A 22,500-nucleotide genomic window follows, 5' to 3' on the forward strand; every position below is an offset into this window, starting at 1 on the left:
GAAACTGAGACGAGATTCTTGGTGCCTGGTTTCGGGATGAAATGATATGTTTTGTCTAATAAATATATGGCTGACCCAAAAGCAATACAAGCTTGAAATTTCTGGACCCAGTCTGAGATTTGCTGTCATTTTAATACCAACCTCGTTCCCAGGTCTCGGTCCAGCAACCCAGACGAAGTCAGACGAAGTCAGACGAAGTCAGTTCATTTTCAGCCCGGTCTCATGTAAACGCATAAAAAGAAATGTATGGAGGCTGATACATACTCATGCCGGTCTGAGTTCGTCCCGGTCTCATGTAAATACCTCCCAACTCCCTAGGGAAACAACAGCTTGAATCTTGGACTTGCACGTGATCAGGACATGCATCTTGAAAGCGCGGCAAATTTGTGAGCGCGTCCACTGCGAGTTTCAATGAAATTCGGAAATCTGAGTAATTTTTTTGAAGTCATGGCCGTGACAAAACGCTTTGAAGTACGAAGTGAGCAAGAAATACAGCAACTGATACGAGGCAAAAGTTGAAAGTAATTATTGAAGGTAATTCTTACACATTTGTATTTGACATATTTGACTTAAGGACGTAGGAATAATACTCGTATTTAGTTTGGTTCATTTTCAGTTGTGGGGTGTAACAAAACACTTAATGACTGGTCCAACGGGAAACAGTGAGTTTTGTTTCTCCTCAACCCTCAATGGTCGCGATCACACTTGAGAGAAACACAGTGTAACTGTAATGTTGACACTATTCAATTGTCAACTCTCTTGGCTATGGTGTTTTGAATCCCTAAGGGAACACTGAACAATAGAACTTGATGTAACACTAGTTTAAACTCCTTAATGCGACCGCATTTAATTACCCAGTATCAAAAATACCATAATACTCTTTGTTTGTCCCTCCAAAATTTTGCATACGCATTGTTTCCAGTTTCTCGTGGGACTATTGTAAGTCCCAAGAGAAAATAAAAACGACACTTATCAAAAATTTTGAAGGGACAAACTAAGAGTATTATGGTATTTTTGATACTGGCTAATGTCTCGGGGAAATAAAACTCACTGTTCCGTTTGGAACCAGTCATTAAGTGCTTATTGTTCCAGGTATTTCCATACCATTTAAATGTAATGTGCTACATTATAACAGAGAAAGACTTTATACTCTCTCTTTCTTATAAGAACGTCTAATTTTGTAGTGGCTGAACGTTCTGTTTTTTTTGCGATTTGAGCCGTAAAACGTTAAAAATGTGTGGTGTACTAAATTTGACTACAAACTGAGTTGTTCTTCACTGTATCATGAAATGAGAAAACCACATAATGTTAAAAAAACCTTTTAAGTATTTGAGTTCATTGTCCTGTTAGACTACAGTTTTTCCATGTGTTTCATCTTTATTTATACTTCTTAGAGAAATGAGAAAACAAATTATCAAAATAAAGACGTTCGTAACTGACTCTCAGCATGGGTATATTGTTGGTTTGTTCTTAAAATGTTGATAAATCTCAGCTAGGCCCGGGTTGCTCGAAGCATGGTTTGCGCTAATAAGCGTTACAAATACCATGGAAACTTGGAGGTTTTTGAGACCTCTTAACCAACGGTTAGCGCTAACCAGGCTTCGGGGAACCGAAGTGGAGTGTATTCATCCTGATTCCGGTAAATAAGAGAAGAAGACTCTTTTTCCACTTAAAGTTGTTTGTGATAGAACAGTGGGGGGGAGGGCAACGAGTGTTCAGAGCAAATTGACTGACACTGTTATCTTGTTCATAGGTTGATCGTTAAGGATGTGTTAACAAGACACCTTAACGGTACCTTAAAATCCATCCTTCGATCCTATCATACTTTCTCGATTTCATACGTTTTCCTATAAATATGGCTCACGGATGATTACTGATTTATGGTGACACGCGTTCGCATGCAGATCATGCCATCACTTTAGTAAAGAATCAAGTTTACAAGTGCTCTACTAATTGACTGTAAGTGAAATTAAATGAAATCAATCAGAACAAATCAAATGCTGGGTTTCTATGCCAGAGGGGAGAAGTGGAGTACCCGAACGAAGACCTCTTCGCCGAGGAGATAAACAAACCCAACAAACATTTTAATAACACCATGATTGGATCGAACCCACAGTCTATCGCGAGTAGTTATTTTGCCTTTTTACTGTACTCTAAATTGTTCCAATGGGTTGTATTTTTAACGTGGTAAATAAATAATTTTTTTTTGTTTTAAAGGCCATACTTGTCCTTTTGGGTCTGTGAATGAAAATTATTTAACTTCTGGTACCTGTGAATATATGGACATAAAGGAACAGAAAAACGTGGTCTTCATGCACGCGGGCATTCGATGACGGGACATATCTTTATTTGTTACAGGCAATAGTAGGCGGACTCATCCAGTTATCGCTTGTACATGGTGACGTGGATTGATGGCGATGCTGGAATCGCGTCGTTGTTTTTCAGACTGCAATAAAAATACTTGCGGCAAATGGATCAAATTCTAGTCAATGACACCCGGATGATAAAAATGCTACGTTTGGATGGGATGCTAAGTAGATCGCAGTGCAGCAGTCGCGTACTCGAGACGCCGAAGCCAATTTAGCCTCGTCGTGCTGGAATGTATCCTCGAACACGAGACACTTTTGGCTATAGAACCGAAAGGAGCTCGAATCAGTTATGTACTTCGTAGGTTTGAACTGCGCAGGTCCCATTACAATAGGAATCAAGCCTACCTTGATACGTGGGGTGTCGAAATTAATTTGCAGCAATACTCATTTTTAGTAAGATGTACTCGATAAATGGTCTTTGATCGTTTCAGTTTGAGGCCACAAAATCACACCATCTTAAGACAATTCGCCCTCACGACACTAAAGGAGGTTGCAAGAAGTTAAAAGGAAGAGCCAGCACTGTAAGTGTTATTTGTAATAGACTACCAGTTTTATTTGGGTACAAGAAACACGCCAGCGTGTTTCGGATATCCATGCACTCACCAGGGACCTAATTTTCACACGCGAGCGCCGCGGGTTTCCTCCTCTACCATTAAACTTTCTATGTCTAAGATCACGAACACGTTAGTCGTTAATGAAATAATGGGTTTGGCAACAATCCCTCCTTAGGGGTGGCGAATGGTTCTTCAAAAACTCTGGGTCTCCCAAAATTTTAGTCGAATTTCACGGGTCTCGCAATCTCGTTTTTTGAGCGGTTATGTGCGTCTCGCAGTCTCGTTTTTTATATGAAGGTGTCAAACACTTTGAAGTCTCGGTCTCGCAATCTAAAAAGTCAAAATGTCTCGGGCTCGCAAAGAAAAACGCTGGTCTCGCCGTCTCGCAAAGTCTCGCATTTACCATTCGCCACCCCTCTCCTTACATCATTTACCTTGGAAGATGTGGCAGTAACGAACGACTTATTCGCATTTCGGCCACCCGACAGATATTTAGGTGACAAAGAAGCACTAGTTTACCACCCTGAGATAACACACGCATACAAACACAAAAACTTACAATCTAATTTTAAATTGCAAGGCAGAGAATTTATGGGTCATGCTACGAACAGCGTTATTTTCCATTTGACCAAAAAAACGAATTAAGCGAACGCAAATTATCACTGAAACTGATAATTTTGCTATTTGAAAAAAATATTCAGTAATGATCGCTGATAACTGTTCAGATAAGTACAATGGCATGTACTATAAACAGGTGCTTGATGTTTGAAAGACCACAACTCAGTAATCCAGACTTACTACCACAATATCAGTACCTTTCTGCCCTAGAGTGGAAATTAGGGGAGAGTTGAGACATTAGTTGCCTCCGTCCTAGACTCAGCTCTTTTCATGTATTCTCCTGCGTTTGATTCTGTGCCTCTTGCTTTGGTCTTGCTCATCATCAGTCCCCCTGTCCTTTGCAATAGTGCTTCCACTGGCTAACCACGATCTTAAACCCAAATCCTGAAATCCACTCTCACTATGCGATGATGAACATCTCTCAGTCTTCCTCTGGCCCATTTCTTTTCCCAACTGGTGGTGCCTGGGATCTAAATTCGCAGAGATTTCCAATACCTGCTGTCTCTTTTTCCCAGTTCGTTTTTTCTTGCGTCAACTGCAACTGCAACCTTAGAGCCTCGGGCAGTTGTTTTTATTGAGTAACAGAAGACCCACGGGTAGCAATTAAATTGGAATATGAGAGATATACTTTACCTGATAAGAGAAATTCATTATCTCGTGATCCCCTCCGTCGAGAGCAGAAGTTTCTTTTAGCACCTGCTACGGGAGCTGATACATTTTGTCAGTAACGGGAGGAGCTTGGAGAATTAGAGGCGTCAGAATTTGGGAACGTTTACTGGAACATCTCTGATATTTCCCCGCCTTTAAACTCTCTTGAACTGGTATCATGTTGTACTTCACAATTAAGTATTACCGGCACAAGTCAGTAAAACACGTGCCAGACGTTTGCACAACGTTCCCTACAGACACAAGTCAGATTAGGGAAAAAGTGGCTTTGATGCAAAGCGAATCACCATCTGATACCACTGGAACTTAGAAACGCCGCTCTTTCTTCCTTCTTTCAGCGACTCAGTCAGGGATTTTCCTTAGGGCTCTTTGCTAAGCTCGTGTACCGAGGTAATTTTCGTTATTCAGCGTTATTATGAGACTATGAACCCGGCACAAATACCAGTTTGAGACCCTCTTTGTGGTAGTGTTTAGTTTTATAACAACTGTTGTGTTCAGGCTACTTTGCGTGCAAGGAGTTGTGAATGACTCTTCCACTTTCTACAGTAAGAGGGTTTTTTTTATGCCAGAATTTTAAAAGTGTTTGTCTGCCAGCTAATCATATAAAATTCATTCGTTTATTGCTCAACCCTGATGACACGAGGATCAAACGGGAAGTTTAGAGTTCACGAGTGCGACTACCAGCAATTTCTTCCCCAGATCCCTTCTGCGTTGCGCAGACATAAGACCCGAGGCTCTTTTGACGAGACTGGACTTTCTGTACTGAGCACGCGCAGGTTTGAGAGTCCGTCGAAGTTGTATGGAAGTTCTCTTGAAACTCACCTAACTGAGGCCGCGTAATACGTTATTTGCTATGAAAAGATCACCATACTTAACAAAGAAGAACTGGGAACTTGATTTTATTTATACTTGCCTCAATCTTTATGCTTTTTTACAAAGTAAGCGACTTTGTTCAAAGGTTTTGCGTCCGGTTTTCTGTTTGAATGTATTTCTTCGGGACTTGCCTTAAAATCAGTTCTTATAACTTCTGACTGGTATCTCTAATTGATATTTGAATTTGTTGTGGTTGTTTGCGTGTGTTTATACACGTATCATACTTTTTATTGAGTTTGATAACACATTGATTTATTCAATAACTAGATATTTTAATTTTGTACATTTTTTAGACGGTTTATGGCCATACGTTATTGGCTTTGTATCTGGCTCGTTTATAGAGAGCAACGTTATTCCGCCCAATGGCGTTCACAAGGACGCGAGCTTTTTATTCCAAGCATTCTGAGAAACAACTACGCCAAACTTTGACGACCCGACCCCGACTTTGAGGCTTACACTTCTTAGGGGTAACTTTCTCTTGGACAGGCCCTGTTTCCGCCTGAGGTATTCTGATTTTAAAGTATTCACACTGTTAATAGTAGGCCAGTCCCTGGTCCTTTATCTCTATAGCTCTTGCTGGTCCGTAAATGTTGCTGAATCTTGATTCCTTTCTCTCTTTTTATCTTCCGGGGGCTTCCACCAAAATCCCCATCCCCCCTTCCCCCCGTAGAGGAAAGTACAAACCGCCTACGCCAGGAGCTCATAAGTTCCTGCCCACGCACATTGCACCTTTTTGGGAGTGCTTCTTAGCAACCCAGACCCGTGTCGCAGTTGTTTAATCAGGTAATAGACGGCCGGGAGCCGGCCGGGGTGGATAATTCAGTTCCTTTAGATGGCACGCAGTGATTGGATTGTTAAGTGGAGGGCCAGGTCTGTCTTCTACATGTCCATCTCTTGCCAATCGTTCATAGAAATGTGTCACAGCCTGCCTTCAGGTTGTCTCTTCGCGTCCTTCCCGCAGTATATTCCAAACAAACAACACAGGTCGGAAATGTGCTATAGCTTGTCCCCCTCACAACATCTAACCATGACTCCATAGCCAGGACTGAAGTGCACGTTCAGTGTTTCTACTAACACTGAATTACTACCACTCTTAGTAATAACAAAATAAATAGCTATGTTTGCAACTGAAAGAGTGGACCTTGGGGTCAAACTCAATCACGGAAAGTTTTCTCTTGTCAGGCGTTGCACGTATAAGCCTAAACTTCAGGAAAAGTCACCCAGCAAAACGTCGGTGAAGTTTTTCCCTTACGGTTTCCAAGTTTTCACCTTTTCTGTAACTTGATTTATTTCTTGTTACTGTTACGTGTAAAGAATGATGATTTTATGTGCTTTGCAGAGAAAAAAAATGCCTCATTCATTCGACATCTGGAGACGTTTGATTGAGTAATAATGGAAAAGACACCGATTTTTTTGACGGGCTTAAGGACACTCAAACCCCAGTCAGTTATTCCGGCAATCATGCTGCAGCAGTTTTGCATTATTAAATTACATTATGCCAGAACATTGCTTCTAAGTATTGCGATGACTCATATACTACTAAATGCATATGACTGACATAAAAAATAACACGCTAATATGCTAGGCACGTTTTAAAATGAAGTCACATCTATTCAAAAAATTTTTTTGTTGCTATTTTTATTAAATTTTACATTTTGTCCATGAGAACGTTTAACAAGCGTTAGATTTAGCTCAAAAAAGGTCCGCAAAGGAGTTTTTTAAATACGATTTCTTTTCTTGCAGTATCTATGATGAAAACACAAATTCTTACCACTAAGATTTTCTGACATTGACATCGTCATAGCGACAGTGCGTCGCGTCATCGTTTTGTCACGACCCTTTCAACGGTTTAGCGAGCAATATTTCGTTCGAATTTCGAATTTTTTAACGTAGAGCAATCGATCGCCCTATGGAACTTCGGTTTCACAAAGATAACTTGTTTGAAACCCCTGCTTGAACGAGTCAGGAGCTTAATAATTGATGTGTGAGAAAGAGTGGAAAAGTTCTAATTGTTGGGGAGCGGTTCGATTTATTCAAGGACAACGTGATTGCTGATTCAGCGCGCGATTTTTGTTTTTTGGAGTTGAAGGAAATTTGGTTGAAAGACAAATTTGCTGGAGATCACAGGGTGGTGTGCCCTTTGCTTGTGGTTTTAACAAACCGGAATGGATTTATTTGGAATCGTTTATAGTAAAAGGATTGAAGAGTGATCATTGAATTCTATGGGTAAGTGTTGAGATGGCAGATACGAAAATATTTTTTGTCGAGTGCTTTTGCCTTGAAGAGTTTTTGAATTTGGCGGTCGATCCATTTATTCGGGCTCCAGATCGCTCTGAAACTTCGTAAAGATGAACCAAAGGGTGAAAGTCTTCGTAAACCGGCTAAGTGAGATGAAAGGTCTTCGTCCGAACACAAGGTGCTTCCGAAGTTGCGAATACTGTCAAAACACCCTTGTGGTTTATTTTTGCTGAAATGTTAATGAGCAGAGCGGTGCAGAGCGAGTGTCGGGGGCTCTCTGGAAATCGCATCGTGTGCCGTTTGCAAGAATATAACTACATAAATTCTTTTATACGAAACGTTACGGTTTATGGCAAAGTAATACACATTGCTTGTAAAAATCCGTCGGTAATTTTGGTTCACAGTTTAAGCAGGAGTCTTAAATGTTGTCAGCTGCAAACTTGTGTTTTCGAAGAAGCCTCGATCCATTTTTGGTAGCGAAAAAGCGTTATTCGTTTGCTATTAACGTAGGATTTAGCACATGCTTAAATTCTGGAATATTTTTAAACGTTTGGCAGCAATTTTTTGTCGCTGTGCGAAGAGGTTTTATGAAAGCTTTGCCTCAACACACGGCAAGGAAAATCGTAAGCCGCGGACAGGGCGAATTGAGCTTCTCCTTTAGACGCAACGAAACTGTCATGTTATGGTCTGTGCGGTCGTTGTTATTGCCTTTTGCAATCATGCATACTGTTAAAAATTGTCACAAATGGAAAATGCTGCGATATTTTCAACATTCTGTCAAGCAAGCATGCTATTATTTCTTCATTTGTTGCGTAATTTGCTAAAAGAGTGTGGATCCGTAAACCGTCCTGTAGCGTCGAATTGTTCTCAATCTTCCAATGTATAATTATCATTTTCATCACAAACTAAGTTAACTCGACAGGGTACATTTTCTCGTTGTATCTGTTTCGGTTTCTGACAAATTTTATCCTAAAATAACCCAGGAAGTAACTATTTTCTTCTCTTAGATTTCTCATTGCCCTCACGATGTTGGCTCGTCATATTTATATTTTCATTCATTTGAATATTCTTCACTTTCTGGCCCGCGATCGTCTGCCCGGTTATTTCCTGTCTAAAACCCGAGCCGAGAGCAGCGTTTGAAACCTGTTCGATGTATTAAAGGGGACATTTCTTATTTTTTGTCTCAATAAGTTTAACAAATGTTGTGTAAATACCGATTCCTCTGTCTTAAATCGCGAAGTTGAAAAACCTTACCGCATAAAAATTCACTAGATCAAAGTTCATTTTGCACGCATTTCAATTATTTGGTGGAGAATTTGTGAAGAAAAAAGCAGAACGAAACAAAAATAAATTGAAGTTTCTTCTAAGGGTTTTACTTACAGTGAAGTGCATTTTTAAAAGAAGGTAAATTCTTACGATGAAAAAGACAAGACTTAAAGGCCAACATATTTAAGACAGGCTACCTTTTGACATCTTAATGTGCAACAATTTTGATAAAAACACAAGCATCAAGTTATGTCAGTACAGTAAAGGTCATCTCACAAGCTTGCTTACAATTCAGAATTTAAAAGGACTTACAGACGTGTTTACAAATTTCTCTTATTCACTTAAGCTTGAGATTGAGAATGACATTTTAAGTTTCACTGAAGCCTATCTTTGCCATTGGGTTTTTGGGATCAGTGGATTGTGATTAAGTGTGTTTTGGTTTCAACAGGCGGTTTTCATGATTTCACTGAAACATTATGTCTGGAAATGTTTTTATCAGTTCTCTGATTCTCAGGCCATAAGGCTACTAACGGATAAATATTAGATGTAAGAACTGTTTGTGAAGTTGAAAGCAAAAGAAGCAATGTGAGGGTTGATGTTTTCATTTTTATCTAGTTTCGATGACAGTGACAAGCATTCATTATTGAGTGGTTTCGCTCTCATGGCTTAACCAGAAAATGGATCCTTTGACTCACCTTACCTATCCCTCCTGCCATTGTTTGCTTTTTGCCCCCCCCCCCCCCACCCCCTTAAATTTTGGCATTGATCCTTGGTGTTTTTCTCGAGGCACACCATCTCAAAATTTGAGTAGGAGAAAAAAATGCAATTTCTACTATGTAAATAGGGAACTGGAAATGTTCCAGGTCATATTATTATGATTATTGGTGAATATTCACCGAGACAAAGTCGAGGTGACTATTCACCGATAATCACTGAGCCTGAGGTGAATAATTGTTTTAGTATAAATACACAGGTGATTATTTCTAAAAAGAGAAAAAAAAAACATTTCAACTCGAAATCATCTTCACTTACAGTGGCAAAACGACCACTGGCAGCCATTTTGTCTGTCGAGGTGATTATCGGCTGATAATCCGAGATAGTGAGCCAATGAGAGCGCGCGGTTTTGTATAATCACCTGTGTATTTATACTAAAAAAATATAAACACAATAATTCGCATAACTTTATATAGTAGTGTTATCTGGAAGATTTCAAGTACACTTTCAGAAATCGTGGTTATTCCTATGGAAATTCTTACATGGCATGTATCTGTATGATGTGGAAAACCTCAAAATTTGCTATTTTGACTATTTATTTGACTAAATCCATTCGAGAGTGTGTAGAAAGAACCCTTGACTCCAGAAACAGAGTTGAAGTTTAAGATTTCTTTTAGTTGTGGTAACTTTGCAAAAAAGTGAGATTTCCTTTGGATTGATTCTATATATAAGTTCCCCTTTACAGCATCAAATTAAGATATGTCAAGTATTTAATTATTACACTGGGGATGCTGATCCCATTTAGCTTTTTTCATCAACTACACTAGTGGTAGACAGCTAAGATAGATATTTTGGGAAAGAAATGATGGTTTTTGTACAGGAGAAATTTATTGTTGGACTTACATTGTAACATTTCTAAATTAGTCATGCTTATTGATGTGATTATGGTCGCTTGCCTCAAACTAAATTACTGCCACCCATCTTGTGACTTAATGAACCATTAATTTCTGTGTATGGTAAATATACCTAATTCCCATTTTTGTGACTGTACATTAATACAGTTTATAGATATTTATCTTGAGAATTACATGTACAACATATTTTATCAACATTGACACATTTTAACTTATAGTTTATTGTGTATAACTACTGATAAACTACCGGTATATCAGACATTTTTGTATCCTGCCTTTGTAGTGTCATACAACCTTATTATTGTTCATGAAAGTCTTTCTAGTTCTTTCTACCTGCAGGTTAATAAAAAGTGCTTAATTATTTCACTTTTCGACAGTTTTTTTACCAACAGGTTAATAAAAAGTGCTTTAATCTATTATGATCTATTTGATAAAAAGAAATTTCATTTAGACAGAAGCCTATTATATAACAGTAAGTTTTACAAAATTTACCATAAATTGATCAAAGCCATTATTTTGGATGAGGTATGTTTGGTAATTTAATCAAACTTTTCCATGTAATGCAGACATGATTGAAATTAAGTATTTGTGGATAAGCGATTGTTACAATGTACTTAAAAACTGGTTCTTGTAGACTCTTAATATTTGAATTAAATATACAGCAATTTTTCAAAATGTACTAATTAAATTGAATAGAGTAATATGTAATAACAGTCTTAACATCAGACTCATTTAATATAATGCCATGTGTTTTCTGCTTGGAATTGGACAGACTAATAATTACTTTATTAACTTCATTTCACATTTCTTGTCTAATATTCAAATACAACTGTAGCATAAATGCATCTGTTATGGTTCCAATTTTTCTTTCTTTAAAATTTTTCAAATTAAATTTTCTCTCTTTAATATTCATTATCATGATTTGAAACAAAAAAATCAAAGAAAGCTAGCTTTGAAAGCTAGTCTGTGAGCTATAACATTTAATGTTTATAATGAATATATCACTGTTCTCAATTTAGGAGTGTTTCAAGAATGTGATGTGTAAATGGAATGTGTTTTTTTGTCTCAGTTGTGTGTCATTATTGGAATGTTGCAATCTTAAAGAATTAGAAAAATTCATCCAACCTTCGTATTTAAAAAAAGTGTCTCCTGTCTGTTATAGATGTATGCTGTTTTTTTCTGTACGCTTACCGGATATATTACCAATGTTATATATATTTTGAATGGAAAATACATATAATTTTTTTAAACCTGTTTAGAAGTACAGGTTGGTGGTGTAGATTATTCTTGAAAGAATCACTGAGCCAGTCATGATCTGATCACTGTGACTTCTATGTTTATGTACTATCAAATGTGATAGATGTATTTGTACTGCATAAAGGTTTGTTCAATGTCATTACACTGTTTTTATTATTACTTTTTCATCAGTCTTGCTGTCACCTATGAAGGAAATGTAAATCATTTGAGTTTGATTATTTATTAACTGAAGCTATTTATCTGTCATTTACAGTCACTTCAGGATATTAGTAATGTTGTCAAACTTTCTTTTATTAAACTTTACATTTACATTCCTTACATAAAATTTAACTGTGCTTAGTTTTGTAAATTGCTAAATTCCTTATTCATTTTTTGAATACAGAAAAAGAAATTAAGCTTGCTATCTATGGCAATCCAAGGATTTCAATTCGTAGTTGTGTGTCTGGTAATTTTGTTTAGAGTGAATTTGACAGCTATTGGTTGGAGATTTTGATTCATTATTTAATACAACACAGTAACGTGTTGGTCCCAAAGCATTGGAGTCATAAACTGTTTCATGTTTTTACCTTTGAGTGGAATATTAAAACTTTTTGCTTGCTTCTTTTGATTATGCAACCCTAAAAGTGATGCTAGGAACAAAATGTTTGAAAGTAAGTGACATTACAAGTTTAATGGATTTGAAGGAATACCACAAAAAGTTAAATTTTCATTACTGTTGAACTGTAGTATTAGCCCTGTGGTTATGAATTTATGAAAGGTAGTGTGTGGAGTTTTCTACATGTAGTTTCCTTCAAAGGTTTCTGTCATGAAGTGATACTTACAGTACAAACAGTCCAGACTGACATTGAAAGTTCTGTAACACAAAGACTTTACCTATTGATACTGATATATTCTTTCTCACTTAACAGGTTTTTTTCAATGAAAGTTAACTTTCACATGGTACATGTAATTACATTAAAATTTATGCCATAGTAATCCTTTACACTTTAGGTGTGTCATACAAGGGAAAATTCTCAAGGCTCCACGCAACAATTAAAATTTGCAGTGGACTGAAATTTGTAAACTGTTTTATATGGTGCTGGTAATTTATTATAACAAAGATAAAACTTGTGGATATTTGAGTAGTGATGTTGGCAAAATTACAAAGGTGCCAAACTGTATATTGTTAATTTGCAACGCTATTTGACTCCAGCGTGATTCCTGATATTTGGGATCATTCAACTGTATTTTAAAATTTTCTTGGATGTACATGAGGCATAGAAACATCGCTTATAGTGATGTGAGGGTGGTGTTCTTACACCCAGTCATTAGCTTTATAAAAGTGTGGAAGTGTCTCAGAGTTTTTGAGTCACAAATATTAAGACTTGCAGGAATGGGCTAACGGCACAAATTACAGTAACAGTACAGCATATAATGCCAGTGGTTCATTACGTTGATGCTTGATTAGTTGTATTCCTCTGATATTTTCAAAACCCCACTCTTCTCATATTAATAAGGGAAAACTAAATACATGTACCTCAGAAATAAATAATGATGTGGTAATTAATAGTTATCAGGTTGTTGTACACTTGTCGCTGGTAAGTCTAGTAAACCCAAAGAACTCTCTGGCAAATATCAACTTAACATGAAAATAGTTGTTTTACAAATTAATTTTATTGATTTCTTGCTTATGTCATTATAACTGAAGCAATAAAATTTCTCAATAGTAGTTCTTTTTGCTTAATTAGATTTTTCTGACTGGAATTACCTTGAGCTAATTTATTGAATATGTTTACCAGCTCTATGTTGGGAAAGTTTCACTCATGTGGTAAATAAACATGTAAACTTGCGACGTTGCAGTGTCAATAGTTTGTGCCACCAACACTAGGTTTTATAGCCTTTGCAGTAATAATTCCTGCAGTAAAGCACTTGTGACAAAGAGTCTTGTAAATGATTTCGTGCATCAAAAGCAGCAGCAAGAGAGTTTTTCACATTCAATGACTCAGTAAACATTGCATTGAAAGCAACTTGGGAAACAAAAGTTGTTGACTGACTTGTGTTCTTTGAATTTATGCATTAGTTACTGTTTTGTTTTGTGCAGGGATGGCGCAGTGGTGAGAGCACTCGCCTCCCACCAATGTTGGCGTCATATGTGGGTTGAGTTTGTTGGTTCTCTACTCTGCACCGAGAGGTTTTTCTCTGGGGACTCCAGTTTTCCCCTCTCCTCAAAAACCAGTATTTGGCTTGATTTGCGTGAATTGTTAATTTCAGTTAAGAATGTCCCCAGTTAGTGCTCCAGTGCTAGAACGACTAGACACTTAAATAAAGTTCCTTTCCTTTCCTTTCCTTTCCTATGTAACTGTGCATCTATTCTTTAATGGCCAATACCTTGACCTTATTCAGTACTCTATGCTGAGAACAAATGTTTGTTGAATAAATGCAAAGGCAGTGCTTACATTTGAAGGTGCGGTATTATGCTCTGATAATTGCTTCTCAGCATGTAAAAAAGTCATTAATTTAAATGTAGAATCTATTGTTCTTTATTAAGCTGCCAAGATGTCGAGCAGTAGGTGATGGATATTTCATTGGGGGGTGCATCTTCTGACAAAGGCAAGTGGTAGATATCCTGTCTTTTGTGATAAGTTGGGGCTCATGGCTGGGTTCCAGAGACTTGCCAGCCAAGGGGCCAATGTGTCAGTCACCCAACCTCTTCTAAATAGTGCAGTAGCCTTATTAGCATACCTTACAAGATACCTGGTTATCAAATTATATGAGGTTTTTTTGCCAGTTTATTATGTGTTTTCAATCACTTTTTAGCAATATTTTTACATCATCTGGAAGTCCACTGTTTCTTCTTCAAGGTGAACTTAATTCTAGAACTCAGTATCTTGTGTACTTTTACTGCGCATATGGTTTATTTTTAACGCTCGCTTTCCACTGCAAAACCTCGAAAATTGGCCAAGTTATCTTGTACACACACACATTGCAGGCGAATGAGTCGATGGGTTAAATGCAACCATAAACCTGCACTTTGAGAGAGGACTCTTGCTAAAAGTTCTGTATGACCAGAGATTGGTCTCACTGATATATTGTTCTGTGATTCTCAGTTTCGGTTCTTTGGAGTGAAATTTAGCATTGAAGGCAGAGTCCATGAACTTTTGCTCTCCCTTTTGTCTTTTTAGGAAGCAATGATGATCACATCTCTAAGGCAAATATTTTAGCTCCTGAAATGAATTACATTGCTGGGAAATCAGAAGACCAACAGGCAGATGAGGTGGATTTTGCTGGAGTACAAAACTGTTGCAGCAAAATCCCCACAACGTTCCGTGATCCAAGCTCTGCACCCCTTCGAAAGCTCAGTGTGGACCTGATCAAAACCTATAAGCACATTAACGAGGTATGCTTAGAATATACCCCTTGAGCATCAATGGCATCAGTGACAACCCAAACACCACTGGATATTTAATGAGCCATTCTATTCGAGGTTAATTGTTCACTCCTGAATCAGCCCCCACCCCCCCCCCCCCCCCTCCACTGAGGAGTAAAATATTATTGTTTGGTGTTTGACAGAGTAAATCCTATATAAGTGTTGCTTTCATGCTTTCATGAGGGAAAGAACTTATGTACTGTATCTCTGAGAAGCTGAAGAAAATCACCAAAATAGTTAAAACAATGTTATTTAACTTGTTTTTTAACAACACTGAGATGAATCTGGTGGATATTTACCTCAACTTTACTTCCCCAAGGGAGCTAATTGTTGTTAACAGTAATTTATGGTCCAGTGAGAAAAAAACTTGTGTTTTACTATGAAGGTGTATTATGCCAAGAAAAAGAAACGGAAGGAATTGGAAAAGAATGAGGAAGGAGGGCACAAGAAAGAGAGACGATTGTACAACGATGGATATGATGATGAGAATTTTGATTATGTCATAAAAGCTGGTGAAAAGTGGTTTGATCGTTATGAGATAGAGTCCTTGATTGGAAAAGGATCCTTTGGGCAGGTAACTTATTTTTAAACCATGTTTTTCTCTTTTGTTTAGTTTTACCAATTATTGTTCACCCCTACTTGCTATGCAACTTGAGGTTAACCCAGAAAAATTGCTTTTAAACAGCACAAATCAAAGCAAAACTGACGAAAAATGTTGAGCATACATGATAATTTTGACAGTTACAAGCAACAGAGACAAACGTTGAAAATCTGTTAGGCTGAACAGTTTTCAAAAACCCCTATATTGCAATCCATTTTAATTAAGATTCCTCGATTTTGCTAAATTTCGTGAAACAGCCTGTTTAACCCTGTTGGCTTTGAGGGGTTGCCCACTCACTAGTAAAATTGTCTGGTATTAGACAGAGTAAAATATATATGGCCATTTTAGGAGGGTGAGGCTTAAATATGTATTAGAATTGGGTGAAAAATGGTTTGAACACATTACAGTACAAATAGAGTCCTCAAGTAGGAAGAGATCTGAAATGAGGATTACTCTTTATTGCTACAAACTACATGTACCAGTACCACTTTTTTTTTTATCTTGTTGTAAAAGCAGAAAGATATGTTTTGATTTGTGCAGATAAAAGTAGTCCTCCTCGGAAGGGCAAAGGGTCCTTCTAACCGATGAAAATGAGAATAATTTTTTTCTAGCTTTTTGCCATTTGTTCATTTAATTTAAAAAAAAATAAGAAAAAAAATTAATGAAAATTTCATTCACGCAACTCTGAAATTGTTTTTTTAACTAGGATTAAACCCTAGGGTAGTACAGAATTTTTTGCGTGATTTTTGTGAATTATTTGTGTTAACCTGTTTATTTGTCAATTGATATAGCCTGTAAGGAGAAATTGCATCTGGATCACAATTTAAATTTGGCATAATAATAATAAAAATATTCTATGTTAAATGGTGCATCCTTGTGCGTAAATAATAATTATTGCTATCTTTTTTTTTTCAAGGATTTAAGCAAACAAAAAGCTGTCTGAAAACGAACATTAGTTTGATAAACTAAAACTAAAATTTATTGTAGTAAATATTTCATAATATTCAATTCTGAGGGGTTTTCCCTAAGGATGTACTGAGTGAGGCATGTATTTTAAAACAGCAGCAAAGTTTGTTGTTATAGCTTTCAACCTTTGATATATTTTTTTCTATTCTCAGATTGCTTTAACCATCCCCTCTTTTCTTTTTTCCAATTTAAATACATACCTTTTTTGTCTATGTAACTACTAGGACTTCCAAAGTTTTCTTCTATAGGCAATATAAATGACTTTTGAAGACGAACCCTTTGGTGGAAACATTGAGTTTGCTAAGGTCATTGTAAAGTACAGCTTAGGATCTTACCATTCAGTGGTGAAACTGGAATGTTTATCCACAGACTCAAAACTTGGAACTACACTGTTGAAAAAAATAAACAGATTACAACTCAGTAGCTCATTCCCACTCTAACAGTTTAAACAAAAAAATACTCTTGTATAAATTATGCTAATTATGTGAAAAAATGATCTGCTGTAAAGTGCATTCAGTTACTACTAGCGTGCAGTTGATGATGCCATCTCTCTGATAACTGAGGCACCTGTGTAGAGCTTTCCTATAAATGCTGAACCAGGACCGCTAATAACCAATAAAGTTGCAAAATTTTGCTACAAATACCATTTAAATTTTTAGGTTTTTATTGTAACTCTTGTTTGGTTTGGTAATGGATTTTTCTGTCTCATCGGGGTTGGGGCGATTCTACGAACCTGAGCTTATATGGCCCGAGAAATAATTGATTTTTTCGTGGTTCGAGGAAAAGCGTCAAAACTGAAACGTGTTAGGTTGAGTGGCATAAGTTTCATTGTAGGCTAAGAGTAATTTTAAAGTTTGAGTGGAATTTAGGCGTCTGCGGTCCACACCTAATTAAATACAGGGTTCGTATGGGTCTTGGAAAACCTGGAAAGTCATGGAATTTAAGAATTTCATTTTCCAGGCCTGGAAAGTCATGGAATGTTTTTTTCGGCCATGGAAAGTCATGGAAAATTTTAATTATAAATGGTAAATTAATCATTGCAGTTGTCAAAGCAAGGATAAAATTATATAGATGCGAGTTTCTATCAAACAATCGGAAGTTGGGCGGAAAGAGGTTGTTAATTTGTTCAAATTTGATCTGAGTAATATCCTAAAATAAGGATAGTTTTGAAAATTTTCTTACGTGACAGTCAAACTTAGGGTCATGGAAAGCTAGAGAAGGTCATGGAAAAAGTCATGGATAGTCAAGGAATTTGAAGGGCTTAAAAGAGTTCGAACCCTGAGATAACAACTGTCAACGTCTCCCATAAAACCTCAGAATTTGGAAATTTTGAATTACGGGAAAAAAGCCTGCGAACGCGGACGTATTTCCAACGTATTTTCGGATGGAGACAAACGACCACCAGAAATACGTCTGCGTTCGCAGGCTACGCTAAAGCAGTGCGTCAAAATTATCAACGCATGTGTAGAGTGATTGTGACAGTACAACAGTGAAACTGCATTCTCGATCTTTTCTTTTCAAGCACTCGTACCAATCCGGATATAGGACTAGCCCATAATTTACACCGTGAAAGACATACCTCTTACTTACCGAGTTCGAGGTCCGTACTGTAACTTATGGACTGAGTTTTTTCCCTTTTATTCGCGCTTGGGCCATAAATCAACGAGAGAAAAACGAGGATCCGTAACTTACCGTACGGACCGAAAAAACGTGGTTAGTAAGATATTTATCATATCTCTGAGGTTAATCCGGCGCGCGGAAAATAAAACTGGCGGCCGACAGCGGTCCGTACTGTAGAATACGGCCCGCAAAATTAACCAATCACAGCGCGCGTACGAAGTGAGAGATATAATGAACAATTATTCGCCGAAGGCGAAGTGAATATTTAACAACTATTCACCGAAGTGGAGGTGGCTTGCGGTGGATATTTACCGAGCAGCGAAGCGGCGAGGCAAATATCCAACGCTAGCCAACGACACTGAGGTGAATAGTTGTTTGAGTATATACTAAAACAGTGAGATAGTATACAGCACAAAAAATTAATTTGGATGTTTTCTTCACTTGTCACGGATGCAAATCGGGACGCCATTTTTTCCCGAGTTGCTCGGAGGTAAATAGCACAGGGTATTCGGAGTTTGACGAGCCAATCAGCGCGCGAGTTCAACGCTATCCACTGTTTTAGTTTATACTGATGGTGAATATTTACCGAGACGTAGTCGAGTTCAATTTTCCCCAATATTTACTGAGCCTGAGGCGAATATTTGTTTTAGTGTAATTTTCAGCGGTGAATATCAAGAAAGTGAAAAACGACGAGCTAAAAACAAGATAAAAAGGCACGAAAAGTGCTTGATTGGCTTAGCAGCCGCGCCTCCAAAATGTTATATTCACCGGGTAGCGCGGTGAACATAACACTAATTAATAATTATTCGCCGAAGGCGAAGTGATTATTGGTGAATATTCACCGAGACGAAGTCGAGGTGAATATTCACCTATAATCACTGAGCCTGAGGCGAATAATTGTTTTAGTATAAATACACAGGTGATTATTTCAAAAAAGAGAAAAAGAAAGCATTTCAACGCGAAATCATCTTCACTTACAGTGGCAAAACGACCAGTGGCAGCCATTTTGTTCGTCGAGGTGATTATCGGCTGATAATCCGAGATAGCGAGCCAATGAGAGCGCGCGATTTTGTATAATCACCTGTGTATTTATACTAAATTCTTATATTCACTACTGAAAATTATACTAATAAAGAATAATAAGAAAATACTGTACCCGCCTTTGCGCAAAGCTACATTAAGAATTGACCTTTTCGTTGACGCTATCCTTGTCGTTACATAAATTTCCTATCGATGTCATCACTGACGGAGGGTGCTTCCTTATTTCTTTTTTTAGTTGAGACTGCTGTATAGAGATATGAAGAGAGGTTTTCAATTGAATGGTGTACAACAAAAGCAAAGAAATTATTCTGACCTTATTAAGTTAATTAAAGGTCAGATGCAGGCGAGGAAATGACATGGTAGCCCGCGTCGGGCGCGGGAAAATTCGCGCAAACCAATGAGAATGCGTTTTGATGTTGACGCAAGATATCGCAATTTTTTTGCCACATTGCATCATTTTCCTACATAATGTTAATACAGTTTTGCTGTCTAATTTTAGGTTTGCAAGGCATACGACCATCAAGAAAAAGAGTACATTGCCATAAAAATCATAAAGAATAAGAAGCCATTTTTGAATCAAGCACAGATTGAAGTTCGTTTGCTGGAGCTTATGAACGCTCACGATCCTGAGGGAAAGTACTACATAGGTGAGACTTCTTTTTCGAGCGTTTTTTCTTTTCCAAGGGAGTGGCAGTGCTAATGTTTTTCGTGATACCACTGCAGTATTTACACGAAAACATTCTTAACAAAAGGAAAACGAGGAGGATTAAAAAAACTCAGCAGAATGGGTTATGCATGTCGCATTCATGGCGATTTCACGTCTAAAATGTCAAACTATTTTTATCGCTTACCGATGGTGATGTCAAATATTGTCAGTGGATTAGGTGGTAGTTTCGACGACTTTTAAAGCACCCGGGATTCGTTTTAGTATAGCTTTGTCCTCACTGCCAAATGTATTTTTGTTATTAACTCGGCACATCATTAATCCTTTCGGTGCCGGGGGGGGCTCTTGCGAGTAAAATCGTCTGGCATTATACGGAAAATATCTGTTCGGAAGACGATTTGAGATCTAGAATTTTCGGAACGTTTGTTGTAAAATTTCTTGCTTGCCTGCCTCTCCTAGGATTTTCGAACATCTGAAAAAAGGTATAATTGCCCATTTTAAACGGATTTTCACCCTAAAAAGGTCACCTAGAATTTTCGGGAGCCTTTTTTCTGGCTGAAATTTTCGAAAAGATAAGTTTTGATCCCTATAGTTTTCGGATCACTAGACTTTCAGCTAGGAAATCCGAACAGATGAAAAAAATTTGGGGCATAAAAATATGCCTATGCCTACCGTTTAAATACTAAAATACGTTTAACAAGATAACACAAACAGCGGTGATAAACATTGTATTCCAACGCATTTTTATAAAACTTGACGTTTCATGAAACGAGAACATGTCGTCGATTCAAAGAAGATTTCTTGAACTACGAGCTGAACCAGAAGTTTTCACTGCGCCGCAACTTTCAGAAGTCTTATGAGTCAGCACGTTCCATTCTTCAGACTATCCTGTCCCCACCTGACTACAACCACGTCTACGATATATATATATAGTTTTCAAAAATTGTAACGGTCACTTGTGAAAATGTGTGTTGAGTAGCATACAAAACGTCAAGTTTTATAAAAATGCGTTGGAATACAATGTTTATCACCGCTGTTTGTGTTATTTTCTTAATCAAGCTACGATGGCCTAAGAACAAGAGTTTATACGTTTAAAAATGCTATGTTTAAGTGGTTTTGAACTATATTTTCGTTGGGTGCCCCTGAACCATCCCAAGAGGTTTATTTTCATTTAGTAGAATATCCAGCGGGGCAGTATGTCAAATAACAAAGGAAAAGTGTAAATCATGTAATGATTACAAATGTCTTGTTTTTATCTTTCAGTTCGGCTCAGAAGACATTTCATGTACAGGAATCATCTGTGCCTAGTATTTGAACTCTTATCATACAACTTGTACGATTTGCTTCGAAACACGAACTTTAGAGGGGTGTCATTGAATCTCACGAGGAAATTTGCTCAGCAAATGTGCACAGCATTACTTTATTTATCGACGCCAGAACTCAATATCATTCACTGTGATTTGAAACCTGAGAACATTCTATTGTGTAATCCGAAAAGGAGCGCTATCAAGATTGTGGATTTTGGAAGTTCATGTCAGCTCGGACAAAGGGTGAGTGCTTTTTTGATGTATTATTTCGGGAGAGAAGCTTTTTTATTTTGTCAAACCAAAACCGAGGCAGTTTAATTTGACGAATCATAGCATATGCAGACAATCAAATAAACCAGTCAGAACATAAAGCAAGTACGTGTAAGCACGCCAAAACGCGGGAAAACTCGTTTAACTCTGATTGGCTGAGATTACAGTGCGAGGTTCACAGAAGTTGCAAAATTATTTTCGACACTCGGTTATTATTTATTTAGGAAATCAAGAGTTATAGGGCAATGCAAAAACTGGACTAATCATTAAATTTAGGGCAGTTTTCTACTGCCTCCCAAAAGAAATTCCCGATTGCTTTGGTGTCTCATTACTGCGCGAACTGATTGGCTTTATCTCGCGGCATATTCTCAACCAATCAGAGGTCAAAGCAAAAACATTATGTTTTTTTCCTTGGCTCATTTAGTTGCCTGCATCTTTTGTAATTGTCCCCAAAATACATGTAATAACTTGATTTGTGGCTGTCGGGTTAGGCGATGTACGATGATGTTGCGGGAGGACACAGGAGAACATTGCATAAACGGACGTATCTCTTGCGTGACACTCATGCTATTTTCTTGTAGGCCAAAACCTTGTCCCTGTTACATGCTTCATGATTCGAGTGTCTCCGTCATGAATTTGGAACGGTTTTGAGCTCATAACGGGGGGGCGATTCAGATTGCAAACTGTGTCGCTATATTTACATAAAAATGTACCTCGGAAATTCTTTACTCCGGCATATGCAACTGGCCCCATTTGTTCAAAAGGGGGATAACGCTATCCACCGGATAATTCACTATCCATTGGATAGCGCAATTGGTTTCACTATGACTTATCCACTAAATGGTGATTTATCCGACGGGTATCGCTATCCACCCTTCGAACAACTGGGGCCTGGCTTTTCCGCTAACGCCCCTGCTTGGTTACGTTAACGAAGGAGCTTTTCCGTGACATGCCACTTAGTGTGTCGCGAAATTCACAGTTAAACCTTGGCACATTTGTTCAAGTTGTTACCCGTTACAGCTCGATGAAATTCCCAATACAGTGAGATTTTGTCCTTTTTGGAGATCCTTTTTGGAAATTCAGCTAGGGTTAATCCTGACTTGTGTTAAGAGAACTATCACACAAACCGTAAAATTTTGTTGTCTTTGTGAGGGGA

At 37.7% G+C, this 22,500-nt stretch overlaps 1 protein-coding gene and 1 long non-coding RNA gene across 4 annotated transcripts in view; one reads left to right on the forward strand and one right to left on the reverse strand.

Moving 5' to 3' along the window:
• The window catches only part of LOC137983924 (uncharacterized), a 27,141-nt gene extending 8,922 nt beyond the window's left edge, over positions 1-18,219 (reverse strand). Inside the window, exons 1-3 of one of the 2 annotated variants that reach the window (XR_011119056.1) lie at positions 18,033-18,219; positions 16,778-16,831; positions 14,689-14,826 (exon numbers count right to left, since the gene is read on the reverse strand). This is a non-coding gene — a long non-coding RNA (uncharacterized lncRNA). Of the gene's footprint in view, positions 1-14,688; positions 14,827-16,777; positions 16,832-18,032 lie in introns of those variants that run through there. The other variant, XR_011119057.1, reaches the window with a different exon arrangement.
• Positions 6,925-22,500, forward strand: part of LOC137983920 (dual specificity tyrosine-phosphorylation-regulated kinase 1A-like) — a 27,025-nt gene continuing 11,449 nt past the window's right edge. Inside the window, exons 1-6 of one of the 2 annotated variants that reach the window (XM_068831079.1) lie at positions 6,925-7,306; positions 13,997-14,309; positions 14,631-14,845; positions 15,261-15,449; positions 19,603-19,750; positions 21,031-21,317. In XM_068831079.1, the coding sequence (XP_068687180.1) occupies positions 14,219-14,309; positions 14,631-14,845; positions 15,261-15,449; positions 19,603-19,750; positions 21,031-21,317 (930 nt within the window). In that variant the 5' untranslated portion in view covers positions 6,925-7,306; positions 13,997-14,218. The remainder of the gene's footprint in view (positions 7,307-13,996; positions 14,310-14,630; positions 14,846-15,260; positions 15,450-19,602; positions 19,751-21,030; positions 21,318-22,500) is intronic. The other variant, XM_068831080.1, reaches the window with a different exon arrangement.

Source organism: Montipora foliosa, chromosome 13 (genome assembly GCF_036669935.1).
Source record: "Montipora foliosa isolate CH-2021 chromosome 13, ASM3666993v2, whole genome shotgun sequence".
Lineage (NCBI taxonomy): Eukaryota > Metazoa > Cnidaria > Anthozoa > Scleractinia > Acroporidae > Montipora > Montipora foliosa.